The sequence below is a fragment of the Chiloscyllium plagiosum genome, chromosome 16 (genome assembly GCF_004010195.1).
Source record: "Chiloscyllium plagiosum isolate BGI_BamShark_2017 chromosome 16, ASM401019v2, whole genome shotgun sequence".
Classification (NCBI taxonomy): Eukaryota; Metazoa; Chordata; class Chondrichthyes; order Orectolobiformes; family Hemiscylliidae; genus Chiloscyllium; species Chiloscyllium plagiosum.
This window is the reverse complement of record NC_057725.1, coordinates 43,818,707-43,832,207: the sequence shown is the minus strand read 5'-3', so window position 1 is coordinate 43,832,207 and position 13,501 is coordinate 43,818,707. Positions and strand designations below refer to the sequence as shown.

General features: G+C 40.6%; 2 protein-coding genes across 3 annotated transcripts in view; one reads left to right on the top strand and one right to left on the bottom strand.

Annotated features, from left to right (window-relative positions):
• LOC122557838 overlaps positions 1 to 13,501 on the bottom strand; it is an 87,832-nt gene that overhangs the window by 67,238 nt on the left and 7,093 nt on the right. Inside the window, exon 2 of one of the 2 annotated variants that reach the window (XR_006313950.1) lies at positions 6,938 to 7,008. The exons of the other annotated variant lie outside the window; for it this stretch is intronic. The gene's annotated coding sequence lies outside the window, so the exon portion shown is untranslated. Of the gene's footprint in view, positions 1 to 6,937; positions 7,009 to 13,501 lie in introns of those variants that run through there. 2 annotated transcript variants of the gene reach the window in all.
• Positions 4,975 to 13,501, top strand: part of mob2a (MOB kinase activator 2a) — a 237,146-nt gene continuing 228,619 nt past the window's right edge. The window contains exon 1 of the mRNA XM_043705942.1: positions 4,975 to 5,219. Within this exon, the coding sequence (XP_043561877.1) occupies positions 5,203 to 5,219 (17 nt within the window). The 5' untranslated portion in view covers positions 4,975 to 5,202. The remainder of the gene's footprint in view (positions 5,220 to 13,501) is intronic.

Below are 13,501 nucleotides of genomic sequence, written 5' to 3'. Positions count from 1 at the left end.
CAGTGGGGATGGAGGTCTTAGGTCAGAGAGGAGGGTGGAGTGGATAGGTGGGAAGGGAGATTGGCAGGTAGGTTCAGTACATGGTTGAAGAGCTTCAGGGCAGAGGAGATAACCTAGGGATTGCAGTGAGAGAGAGAAACTCACTGAGATTCTTGTGGAGAAAGGAGGAGAACTTCTTCAAAGTGGGCATATTAGACAAACCTGATGAAACGTTTTGGAAGAGTGACTAAAGGGAGAGAGGGGAATATCTGTGAGCTTCCAGGAGGTATTTGGTGACATTCTTGGAAAAAAAATGTTTGCCTAGGGATGGGCAATAAATTCTGGCTTAGGCAGTGATGCCCATCTCCTGTAAATAAATTAAAAAAAACGATAAACAAATTCTTGAACTGCTTAGGAAATTAGCTGAATGGCAGGAGATAGCTTGGGATAATGAGCAGATGCTCTAATTGGCAGGATGTGATTACTATGTCTGGCATGTATTTGTTTGGAGCCTCAGCAATTCACAGTATTTATTAATGACTTAGATGATGAATAGAAAGCCACATATTGAAAATTTCTGTTGACATTCAAGAGAGTGAGGCAGGCAGAGCTGAGTACGGTGGTTATCATCAAGGAGAAGGTGTAAGAAAAACTGAATGGCCTGAGGGTGGATAAGTTACCTGGACCAGATGGACTACACCCTAGAGTTCTAAGGGAGATAGCTGAAGAAATAGCGGTGGCATTAGTGATGATCTTTCAGGAATTGCTAGAATCAGGGAGGGTCCCAAAGGACTGGAAAATTGCTAACGTGACAACCCTGTTTAAAAAGGGAATAAGGCAAAAGACTGAAAGTTACAGATCATTTAGCCTAACCTCGGTCATGGGTAAGATCCTGGAATCCATTGTGAAGAAAGAGATTTCTGAATACTTGCAAGTGTATGGTAAAATAGGGCAAAGTCAGCATGATTTCATTAAGGGGTGGTCATGCCTGACAAATCTGCCAGACTTCTTTGAGGAGGTAACAAGGGACGAAGGAAAGCCAATGGATGCTATCTACCTGGACTTCAAGAAAGCCTTTGACAAGGTGGTGCACAGGAGGCTACTGAGTAAGATAAGGACCCATGATGTTAGAGGCAAGATTCTAGCATGGATAGAAGCTTGGCTGTCTGGCAGAAAGCACAGCGTTGGGATATAAAGGCCCTTCTCAGGATGGCAGCCAGTGATAAGCGGTGTTCTGAAAGGCTCAATGTTGGGACCACAACTTTTCACTTTAAACATTAAAGACGTAGATGAAGGAACTGAGGGCACTCTGGCTATGTTTGCAGATAATACAAAGATAAGTAGACAGCAGGTAGCATTTGGGAGGCAGGGAGCCTGCAGAAGGATTGGGACAGGTTTAGAGAGTGGGCCAAAAATTGGCAGATGGAGTACAAAGTGGGAATGTGTGAGGTCATGCACTTTGGTAGGAAGAATAGAGACATGGACTATCTTCTAAATGGAGAGCACAAAGAGACTTAGGGGTTCTAGTCCAGGATTCTTTCGATGTAAACTTGCAGGTTGAGTCAGTAGTTAGGAAGGTAAATGCAATGATGGCATTTATTTTGAGAGGACTTGAGTATAAAAGCAGTGATGTACTTCTGAGGCTCCATAAGGCTCTGATCAGACCACATTTGGAGTACTGTGTGCAGCTTTGGGCCCTATATCTCAAGAAGGATGTATTAGCCCTGGAGTGAGTTCAGAAGAGGTTCATGAGAATGGTCCCAGAAATGAAAAGCTTAACATATGAGGAATGTATGAGGACTCTGGGTCTATAGTTGTTAGCGTTTAGAAGGATGAGGGCAGATCTAATTGAAACTTACAAAATACTTAATGGCCTGGACAGAGTTGATGTTGGGAAGATGTTTCCATTAGTAGGAGAGACTAGGATCTGAGGGCACAGGTTTAGAGTGAAGGGAAGACCTTTTAGAACAGAGATAAGGAGAAACATCTTCAGCCAGAGAGTGGTGAATCAATGTAATTTATTGCCACAGAAGGCTGTGAAGGCCAGGTCATTGAGTGTATTTAAGACTGGGATGGAGAGGTTCTTCAGAGATTATGGGGAGCAAACAGGAGAATGGGGTTGAGAAACTTATCAGCCATGGTAGAGCAGAGTCAATGGGCTGAATGGTCTAATTTCCGCTCCTATGTCTTATGGTATTACATGAAGAAAGATGGCATTGAAAGCTATAAAGCGAAGAGAGTAAAAATAAGATTAAGTGAATAAGCGAAACTTTGGCAAGTAGATTTTAATGTTGCCAAATGTGAGATTGTTCAATTTGGTTATAAAAATGAGTATAATATTTAAATGATTGGAAGTTAGAAATATTGGAGGCCTGGATACACAGATTAATAAAATTTTATGTTTTTTTGTGTATATATATATGTATATAATAAGGCTAATGGAATGTTAATGGTAAGTTCTGGTGGGCTAGATTTGAAGTAGTTAGAAGTCATATTTCAGCAGTACAATGATCTGCTGTATACAGTCTGGGCAGCACATCTTATGGCGGATGTATTAGGATGGGACAAGGGGTAATGTATATTTGTCAGAAAGGTTAACTTAAAATTAAACAAACTGGAGTTGTATTCTCTGAAATTTAGAATATTACAAGGATGATTTCACAGAATTAGAGATTGCTATGGTGTAGAAGTGGGCCATTTGGCCCATCATGTCTGCATTGGTTCTATTGCCTAATACAATCTTACATCGTCAATGAAAGGTTTTGAGATATTAAGAGAAACAGATAGGATGTTGTGTTTTTGACAATGACAAGGAAATCTACAATTGTCACATTTCCTGCCATTTAAACTACATCTTAAACAACTTATTGAATGCCTGTAGCAATATACACCTTAGAAAACCATTAAGCTAAACAGTCTTTCTTGAAGCTTGTGTTTCTTTTTCTACAGGAAATACTTAAGGGTTTAAAGCCCTGCATACCATTTCTAATCAAGTGAAATACAAGTTAGAAAATATAACAAACATGCTAAGCCGGATATGCTTCCACAGCTGAGCTCAATTCTGTCTCTTAAATGGGGTGGGGGAGGTAGGGGGCATGGGGGTGATGGGAGCTCAGCAGGGGTAGGGCGGACGGTTCCACATGTGAAATCTTATAAGCAATTTAGGGGATGGGATTGGAAAAGTTGAGTTTCAATGCTAATAGAATCATATAAGTAGGGATTTAGGGGTTGAGGATCCGTTTTGCATGTGGCGTCTGCTGCCCGGCTCAGTTCAAACACACTCCCCACTGTGCGTTAGGCATGAAACTGCCACAGCCAGCTAGAAACACAGCCTCTAGGCACCACTGGTTACCCATCAAACCAAATCACTCACAAACAGGAGCCAAGGATGTCTCAAAAGGTGACTACCCGCCTAGCCTGTGGTCTCTTCTATCTGTGTGAGCTTGGATCTGCACAATGTGCATACACAGAACTAAAAATGCAGACACAAGAGAAAACAGGGTCAAATTATGTCCTGGGAAGCTTAGACCCCAGGCCTGGCAATGTCATGCCAAATTCCAGTATAACTTGGACAATCTGGCGGGTTGCTTCCCTGCTCTGAAATTCCTTTCATCCCTAAATCTCCTGCTGAACTGCTCTCTAATCCTCTCTCTCACTATTCACCCCTTTGTTCTACTGCCTAAATTACTGACTATTTCCAGCATTTTCCATTTTTGCTTTAGATTTCCAGCAGCCACAGTGTTTTGTTTCGGTTTTGTTTGTAGCACACTTGCCTTCAAATCACAAAGTTACAGGTTCAAATGCCACTACGAAGTTTAAGCACACAAGTTAAGGCTGATGCTTCAGACCAGTATTGAGATGCTACTTTTTCACTCAGAAAGCGAATCAGGTCCCATCTGCCTGCTTAGGTGGATGAACATGATCCTGGGCATTACTTCAAAGGAAAAACAGAAAACTTCCCAATTGGAAACAAAACAGCAAAACTTGTGACTGACATAGTTGATTTGAGTTGTTTTGCATACCTTAAAGACAAGTTCCAACAATTTCCAAGTGTTTTCTTTTTTTTCAATTCTGGGATACCCTATATGACTTGGCCACTATTTATCTCCGATTAAACATCACAATATCTAGGTTATCTGGTCATTATCACATTGTGTTGAGGGAGCTGATATGTGCAAATTAGCAGCCACATTTTCTCCATTAACTTCAAAAGGCACTTCATTTGCTGTAAGCTCTGGGAAGTTCTGAGGAAGGATGACTTGGCCCCAAACATTAACTCTGATCTCTTTGCATGGAGGCTCCCAGAAGGGTTACAACCGAACATCGACTTCTCGACCTCCTGATGCTGCCTGGCCTGCTTTGTTCTTATCTCTCCACCCTGGAGGCTCCCTGCCTCCATTCCTGATGAAGGGCTTTTGCCCTAAACGTCGATTTTCCTCCTCCTGCTGTGCTTTTCCAGCACCACTCTAATCTAAAAACTGTTTTCCTCCAATCTGTTTACCCGAGACCTGCTGAGCTTTTCCATCAATTTCAATTTTTGTCTTCTTTTCGAGAAGCCTGCGGTGGTGAAAAACGCTTTATAAACGCAAGTTTCTCCAACATTTTCTGCTATTTTTATTTCAGATGTCCAAAATATGCGGTATTTTGTTTATGCAGGCAAGTATAATTCCCCCCCCTCAGTTTAGGAGGTTTTGCTCTGCTTTGAAGCCTGGACTCTACAGTTCTTCAAGTGGTGAAGAAGTAAGAGAAAGGCTGGGGAAAATTACACTCAGCAAGAGACTAGGCGAGCTAAAACGTTCACTTTCTTTGTCTGCACACGGTGTATTTTACGAGGCTGTCTGTGCTTTTCTTTCAGATTCCCTGCAACTGTCACATTGACAACTCCAGCCTCAGAGAGCACCTGCTGACTAACACCGAGGGGACTACAATTCCCGGCAGGCGGCTGTACTTCCGGCGGAAGCAGGAGGTGACCTTCGCGGGGCGGGACCAATGTGTTTGAGTGTTTACTTCCGGTCTGGCCAGAAGCTGCTGTTCGCCTGAGCGTCTCTGGCCGGCTCCACGGTTCCGCCAGCTGGGGCTCCCTCTGTCCTCAATGTACTGACAGATTCTTCAAATTGCTGCCCGTCCCTCGCCTTGCAGTTTGATGCTGTTTGACTGCACTGTGGAAGGAGGAAGGCTGGAGGAAGCTTGAAGTGGTGCCGGCGGCTCTTCATCCGCTCAGCTATGGATTGGCTTATGGGGTGAGTGAAGGAACTTCAGAAAAAAAAGAGAAGCCCAGCCAACTGAGGGGCATTGGGTTTGGGCGAGGAGCTGGCGTTGAGTCTGACCTGCTTGCCAGCCCTCCCTCTCTTTTTATAGCTCAGCCTGGGCCAAAGTGAGGGCTGTTTCTGCTTTTACCTGGGCTGGCAGAGCTACTTTCATTGAATGAGAGGGGATATTTTCTCATAAGTTTTAATTTAAAACGATCGTGCAATGATGTGAAATTGGAGAGGAGCAATGGTATCTGTTCCTGTGTGTGTAGTTTATTGGATCTACTTCTGTTTTGTTATGGTACTGTAGGTTGGTTGAACTACTTATCCTGTTACATATTGAAATTTATTTTTCCTTATCAATCAATGTCTCGATTAGATTTTTAAAACATCAATCAGTGATTTATTTTCTTTTTGAGATAAAGAACTCAAAGGTCTGGAATGTTATCTGCCTATTTATGTTGAAGACTTATTGTAAACTGCGCATGATACTTTAGAAGCTTAGGGGAGGAGAAATATATTTATAGTGTTTGTAAACCTGATCATAAAATTGCTATGTCATTCCAGAGTGTAGTAGCCCTTCTTGGTAAATTGTACCTGACCAAGCCAATGCTTTTGAGCTAGTTTAATGTTAATAATTTATTGTAACACTGTTTTGAAGGTTGGAAATATTGGCACAGATTAGCCTTTGTGCACAATGTTACCTTGGGAATTCATCCATTAGGATGTGAGATAAAAGAACTGTCTATAACAGGTTTCTCGAGCAAGTTTGCTTATTGAGCAGCTCTGTATTTCCACAAATTTTTAGTGTATCAGCTTCTTATGCTTCTGTTATTCACTATGCACACTTATGATGGTAATTAGGTAATGTTTCAAGATCTAATTTAAGTATTAGCACAAACTTTGCCAGTTGTACAATCATTGGGATGAGAATACTGTTGTGCCTAAAGCATAAGGTATAGATGCAGGGGTGTTCTATTATTCAATAAAATTATGCTGACTTTAATTGTGATCTAACTCCATTTTCCTGCCTGCCCCATTTGACTTGCATGTCATTCAAAAATCAGTCTAACTCCATCTTGAATATCTTCAAAGACCCGGCCTTTGCTGCTTTCTGTTTCAGAGATTAACAACACAGAGAGGGAATTCCTTTCCAGCTCTGAGTTAAATAAGAGACCTTTCATTTTTCCTTGTTTTAGATTTTTAACATGGAAATGCTGAGAGAACATTTTCCATTTCATGCGCCATAAGGACTTTCTTTTCAAAAAGATCATCCTTTAATTCTTCTAAACTGCAATAAGTCATAGTCTCATAGTTCTAGCAAAGCTTTCACTCCAGAAATCACCCAAGTGAACCTCCTCTGATTGCTTCCAGTGCAAGGTTATCTGTCCTCTTGCAAGCATACCAAAACTATATACATTACTCTAGGTGTAAGTTCATCAATGTCCAGCTCAGTTGCAAGATTTCCTGACCTTTATTGTCCACTCTCCATGCATAAAATCAACATCCCATTTGTCTTTCTAATCATTTACTCTACCTACATGCTAGCATTTTGCAATTTACGTTTGAGGGCACCAATGTTCCTCTTTACCACAACATTCTCTGTTCATTTAAATAATGCTCTTTTTTTTCCCTCATGTGCACAGCTTTACATTTTTGTACAGTGCGTTCCATTTGCCAAGCTTTTACCAATTTACATATCCGTTTGTAGAATCATTGTATCGTCAATCTGCTTTCCGAACTAGTTTGTCAGCGAAATTGGTCCTGTTCACCCTGAACTCTGTTAAAACATAAATCCGGTTCGTAATTTGTTGAGATTCTCATACTGTTGATAAGTTACATTTACCAAGCTAAAAATGGCCCATTTACCCCAACTCTGGCTCCTGTTAGTCAATGTTCCATTCATGCCAATGTGTTAACTATAATGCCATGAACTCTTATCTTCCAAAATTACCTTTTATGTGGCACCTAGTTAAAACCCTTTTTTGGAAATACAAACCCATGGGTTCCCCTTTTTATGCCCTGCTTTTTACATCCTTGAAGAATTGTAAGATTCTCTTAAGCATTCTTACTCTTTCATAAAACCATATTAACTTTGCTTAATTACCATTTTACAAATATGATACTGCAAATTGTTAGAAATGGATTCCAACAACTTCTGAATGACCGTTTTAGACTGACTGTCTTCTCGTGTTCTGCTTTCTGTCTCCTATGAATCTTGAATAGAGATATTATATTTGCCATTTTACAGTCTGCTGGGACCTTTCCAGAATCTAGAGAATTTGGGAGGTTATGATAAATATATCCACTCCCTCTGCAGCCATTATTTTTAAGAATCATTGATGTGGACCATAATTTCTGTGGAATTTAGCCTTTTATCCCACTAATTTTGTAGGTCTGATTTTCCTAGAAATAATCGTTTTAAATTCTTCCTCCCTTTTTGAACCTAATTTTCTACTTGAAATGCTGTTAGTGCTGTCTCCTGTCAATGCTGTCGCAAAATACCTATTGCAAGCTTCTGCTTTTTTTTATTTTTGATTCCTAATTCCCTAGCCATATCTTTTAAGGGATGAATGCTTTCTTTATTTTAGCTGTTGGATTAGCGTTTAGCCTGAGATCCCAGTCCCATTCTGTCTTCATTCATTTATTACATTTATATAAAGGCAATTACAAATTAGTTACAAATCTAGGTTTCTCACCAACAAACTGAATGTGAATTCAGTTATGAATGTAATGATTTTTCTTTTCAAGAGAATTCTTTACGTTGAGATGCTTAAATAGTCTCCTCTCGATACACATTATTGGTATAATACAGCTCGTTCCCTGGCTGTTTTTTGCACCCGTCCCAAATACACTAATTGAGTTTGATATTTATCTGACCAGTATGAAAACAGCGAGGCAATTTGTATTAATTTAGTTAACTAAATAAATTGGGAATAGTATGTATGAAAATAGTTATTGTAAAAATATAATTATTTTTACCTCATTATTGTCTTTTAATGAACTAAACCCGTCCTGTTTAATTGGTATGACTGCAGACTCTCAGTCATTCATTCCATAGCTCTTAACCAGCCTCTCCCATAGACAAGCAAACCACTAAATTGTAACAAAACCATACAAACAACTAGGATTAAAAACAAACAAAAAATGGATGGGCTACCATGTGTTGAGTTCAGTACCATGACAAGGGGATACTCTGCATGGTCAGCCTTGTAAATATTCTTTACTAACATCTGGAGTCTTGTGCCAAAACTAGGAGAACACCTCACGGACTAGTCAAGCAATAGCATGACATGGTATTATAAGCAGAAAATAATTCCTTTCAGACAATGACCCAGACCCTTCTTCACTCTTCCTTGGTATATCCTGTCCAACCTGCAAGACCGATGCATCAAAAGTGACTGTACACTGGTATACCTTTGAGTGTGACCCTGAGATTTCTCAAAATCTACTCTGGATGCTAGAGAATTTCATGACTTCAAGCCAAAAAAATGGTCAAGAAAACTTCTACCATAATTTGTAAACTAATGGCCTGGAATATTCCTCTTATCATTCCTGCTGATGGAGTAGTGGAGCAACCCCTCACCGATGAGGTGTAAATGAGCACTAGTGGAGTAGCACCAGGCAAACTTAAAAGTGATGTGCCAAGTCAGTAACATTGCAACATGTGTAATCTAAACAGTGAAGGAAGCATATGATAGATAGTTAAGCTGACAGACTACTAAGGGAGTTGAAAGCTGTGCTCACTTACCACATTAAGTCCTGAATATTGATGGACAATTAAACCACTAATGGGAAGGGTGGCGCATGAATATCTCTATCCTCAGTGATTGGTGAGCCCAATATTTCAGTGTAAAAGACCAGACCGTAGTATTTTCACTCCCCTCCATTCAGAGGTATTTAGAGGATGATGCATCTCTGTCGTCTTATGAGATCCCTAACAACACAATATGTCAGTCCTCGTTCAATTCAACTCACTGCTTGTGATATCAAGAAATGACTTGGTATGCAAGATACAGCAAAGATTGTGGGCCATGACAACATCCTAGCATTATTGATGCTGAATTCCCCCATCAGTATCTGAGGAATAAGCATTGACTAGGTACTAACTTCTCTGGCTGCATAAATACTGGACGATTAGCAGATCAGAGGCTGAGAATTGTACAATGGTAATTTGCCTCTTGACTCCCTGAAGCATTTCTAACATCGACAAGACAGAAGCCAGGAGTGTAATCCATATTCCGCACTTGCATGGCTGAGTGCAAGTTCAGTGCACTTAATCCTTACTCCATCCAGGTGAAAGAAACCTTCCTGATCATGTCACAACATGTTGCATATATTCTGTCAGTCAAACAAAAAAATTCCTGTGAAGAGTATTTAGAAACTTGAACAATGGAGTATCATATCATAGTATCATAGTTAGATTAGAGTTTTAATAGATTTGGAGGATACTTATTTTGGGACATTTTAAAGTATATTTTTCAATTCTTTTATTACTATACCTGTTATATCATTATAAATGCTTTCCAGGGAGCAATTAAATTGAGCAAGATCATTCCAAATGTAATTTCAAGTGCTGGTGCTGGAATGAATGAATAATGATTTATTTTTAAATGATATTTTTTAAAACATCCAATCTGGAATGCATATTATGCAGATCAATGTGTAGAGCCTAATTGAACAATAATGGGTGACATAAGACATTAGTGAGCTTATGTGTTAGACGAAATCAGAAGATTTTGACATCTTTGTGAGGGCCTTATCCGTGAATATCTGTGTCAAATGGGTCATTTGGTAAGTTCATGTTTATTGAGCCAAAATGCTGTTCTGTCCCCGTCTTCCTTGCTGAGGAATGCATGTGCTTTCTGTGGATATGGCAGACATAATTGTGTGACACCTTGGAGAGGCCCTGCTTGCACATGTAAATCAATTCTTGCATTTAAAATAAAGCATTACTAAGTTATTTTTCAGTCATGTTCTTTGTTATTACTTAGTAGTTATTCTTTAAGTGAGAGTGCCATCTGTCTGAGTAACAGACGCACCACAGTTACAGGTGGTTCATTCATGATTGTTGCCTGTTACTGATCAGGATTAGGGACTGATGTTCCTTTTCTGACCCAGTTCCATCGCACCACTCTGATCAGCTAATGTGGCATGACTGAAGATAGATTCTCGGGGATTTCTATGAGAAGGTTAGAGTATAGGAATAAAGAAGTTGGAAAGTGTTTTGTGAGACCACACCTGGAATACTGTGTGCAGATTTTCTTCTCCATAATTAAGGACGGTTATATTTGTGTTGAAGTTAATGCAGTGAATCTTTGCGAGATTGGTGTCTCAATACGGAAGTTGTCTGATGATGAGAGACTGAGTGAGTAAAATAGACTTGAGCACTCTGAAGTAAAGAGGAATGAGCAGTAATTGCATTGAAACATTCTGAAAAAGCTTGACAGAGGCATTCCAAATTTATTGTTACTGGCTCAGGAAGCTAAAATATAGAGGCATTTCCTCCGGCTCAAGGATCTATCATTGTGACTGAGGTCAAGAAACTTCCTTCACTCAAAAAGCTGTGAATCTTTTGAATTACCTATTCTAGAGGGAATTTTGGGATCTCAGGAAATTAAGATATGGGGAGCAGACAAAGTGGAATTGGAACCCAAGATTAACCATTATCATAAAGTAGTGCAACAAAGTTGACAGGCCAAATAGTAAACTCTTATCTCATGTTATTGTGCATAGAAGTTTGAATGTAACAGCTCTTAATTTTGAATAGCTCATTATTCTATTAGGAAAATAACATTTAATAATAAGTAAAGATGGCACTCAATAGAGAACACACCATCACCACAAACAAAAACAGAAATTGCTGAAAAAGCACACCACTTGTGAAGAGAAAGCAGAGTTAATGTTTTGGATTCAGTGACCCTTCAGAACTGATTTTAGCTTTGGTATATATGCTGAAGATGGGGTGCAAAGAGGACAGAGGAGTAAATGAGCTCAGAGAAGAGAGAATAACAGCTGGGCAAACAAAGGAATTGTTACGTATATATGCTGCCCCTTAAGAGAGCTGGTCAGGTGACTCTCAAGATGTGGACTGTGGGCTCACTCTGGAACTGGCTGTGGAGATATGAGCATCTAAAATGAAGTGTTCCTGTTCAGAGTTTTACTTGTGCCTCCCTTGTATATGTTTCCTGATTCCCAGTGAAATTTAACAATCGGTGGTGGGTGTGGATCCAACCCACAAATTGTGTGCAAATGCTGTTTTTTTTCCCCTCTGGAGGAGATGTTGCCTGGGCTTTGGAAACATTGGCTAAGGAATAAGGAGAGAACCTCCAGGGAAGTGGTCACAAGGGGACGCGGGCTGATGTCTGAAGAAGAGAGTATGCACCCAGTGGCTACTGAAGTCATCGCGGAGAACAGTCATGAGGGCATACGGACTGTGGGTGACACCAGGGAGGAATGATGCGCTAACACAGTCAGTGAGCAAGTAGCTGACTTGGGACTTCACTGAGGGGACTTGAGTGGCAGGAAAACAAAATGGCAGGCTACCTTGGATTGATGAGGCCATTTGAAAGTTCAGAAAATTGGACTTTATACATGGAACACTTTGATACTTTCTTAAAGGCGAGCCATGTGGCTGAGGACATAATGGTAGCATATTTCTTAAATACAATCAGGAGCAAGAATTTCGTGATTCTAAGGAGCCTGGTACCATCAGAGATACCTGTGGAGAAGTTTTTTTTCAAGAACTATGCAAAGTGTTAGGAAATTATTTCTCACTCAAGCTGCTGTTGATCGTTCAGCAGTTCCATTTGTAAAAATAGGTACAGTATGAAGGAGAGTTCATCACCCAATTTGTGGCCATCTTCGAGTTAGTGGAACATTGCGAATTTGAAAGGTTCCTCCAAGATGCCGAGCAGGACCTTTTTGAACTGTGGCCTCTGACATGCCATCTAACGGAAGCTTCTAACAAGGAACTTTGTCATAAACCACGGAAACAGACTCTTTGACCAATTTGTCAATGCTGACCAGGATTCCTGAAGTAAACTAGTCCAATTTGTGTACGTTTGGCTCATATCCCTCTAAACCTTTCCTATTCATATACCTTGCAAAATGTCTTTTCAATATTGTATTTGTACTTTCCTCTGGCAGCTCGTTCCATTTGTGCACCATCTTCTGTGTAAAATAAGTTTCCTGTCAGGTCCCTTTTTGAAGTCTTTCCCCTCTCATGTTAAACCTATGCCCTCTAGTCCTGACTCTCCTACCCTGGGGAAAAAGACCTTGACTATTCACCTTATCTATGCCCCCCATGATTTTATGAACTTCAATAAGATCACCTCTCAGCCTTCTACACTCCAGGAGAAAAACGTCTCAGCCTATGAAGTCCCTCCTTGTAGCTCAAACCCTCCAATCTTGGTAACATCTTTATTAATATTTTTACACCCTTTCCAGTTTAATATCCTTCCTCTGGCAGAGTGTCTAAAAGTGAATGCTGTACTACAGATGTGGCCTTACCAGTGTCTTGTACAGCTGCAACATGATGTCCCAACTCCTAAACAACTCAGTTGGCTGAAGATATTTGAAAGCACCAAGTAGTGGAAGCTAGGCAGATTAGGGACCAAGTGTAGGTTGCTACTGAGGTGGTAAAAGTGGCCTAAAGGAGTCAATGTGTTGAACGCAAAGCCCAGTGCCACAGGTATGTGAGTGGGTTAGTTGCTAAGTTCAAGTCAACGAAGGGAAGATGTGTCGAAAGGAGGCGAGTTAGAGGGGAAGGCGTAAGGTATATGCCGCCAGCCAGGGAGTAGATAGGGAGTCAGCCAGGTCTGTGGGAGAAGTTGAAGGGTACTACCATTTGAAGCTGACAAAGTTTACATTGTGGACTTGCATGGAACAAGTGGTGCCACTGAAAGGGAATGGAGTTAAGTGCAGTTAAAGAATAAGTGTGCAGAATTGCCATTTTCCGTTGTAAAAGGTGAATACTGAGCATTATTTGGATGCTCCTGGTTATAAAAATTAAAGTTGAACTGGGGCAGACTCAAACGTGAGTTTATAAGAAATCCTGGACAGGTGCGAAGATGTCTTCAAAGAAACCCTGGGGGAAATTAAGAGTCGAAATTACAACTGCAGCCAGAGGCTCATCCTGAGAGTCTGAAGGCATGTCTGGTACCATATACTCATCCTGCCTAAAGTGAAGGCAGAATTGGAATGACTGGTCAACCGAGGGAGCGTTGGAAACAGTAACCACCTGTGAACGGGCCACTCCAATCATTCTGGTC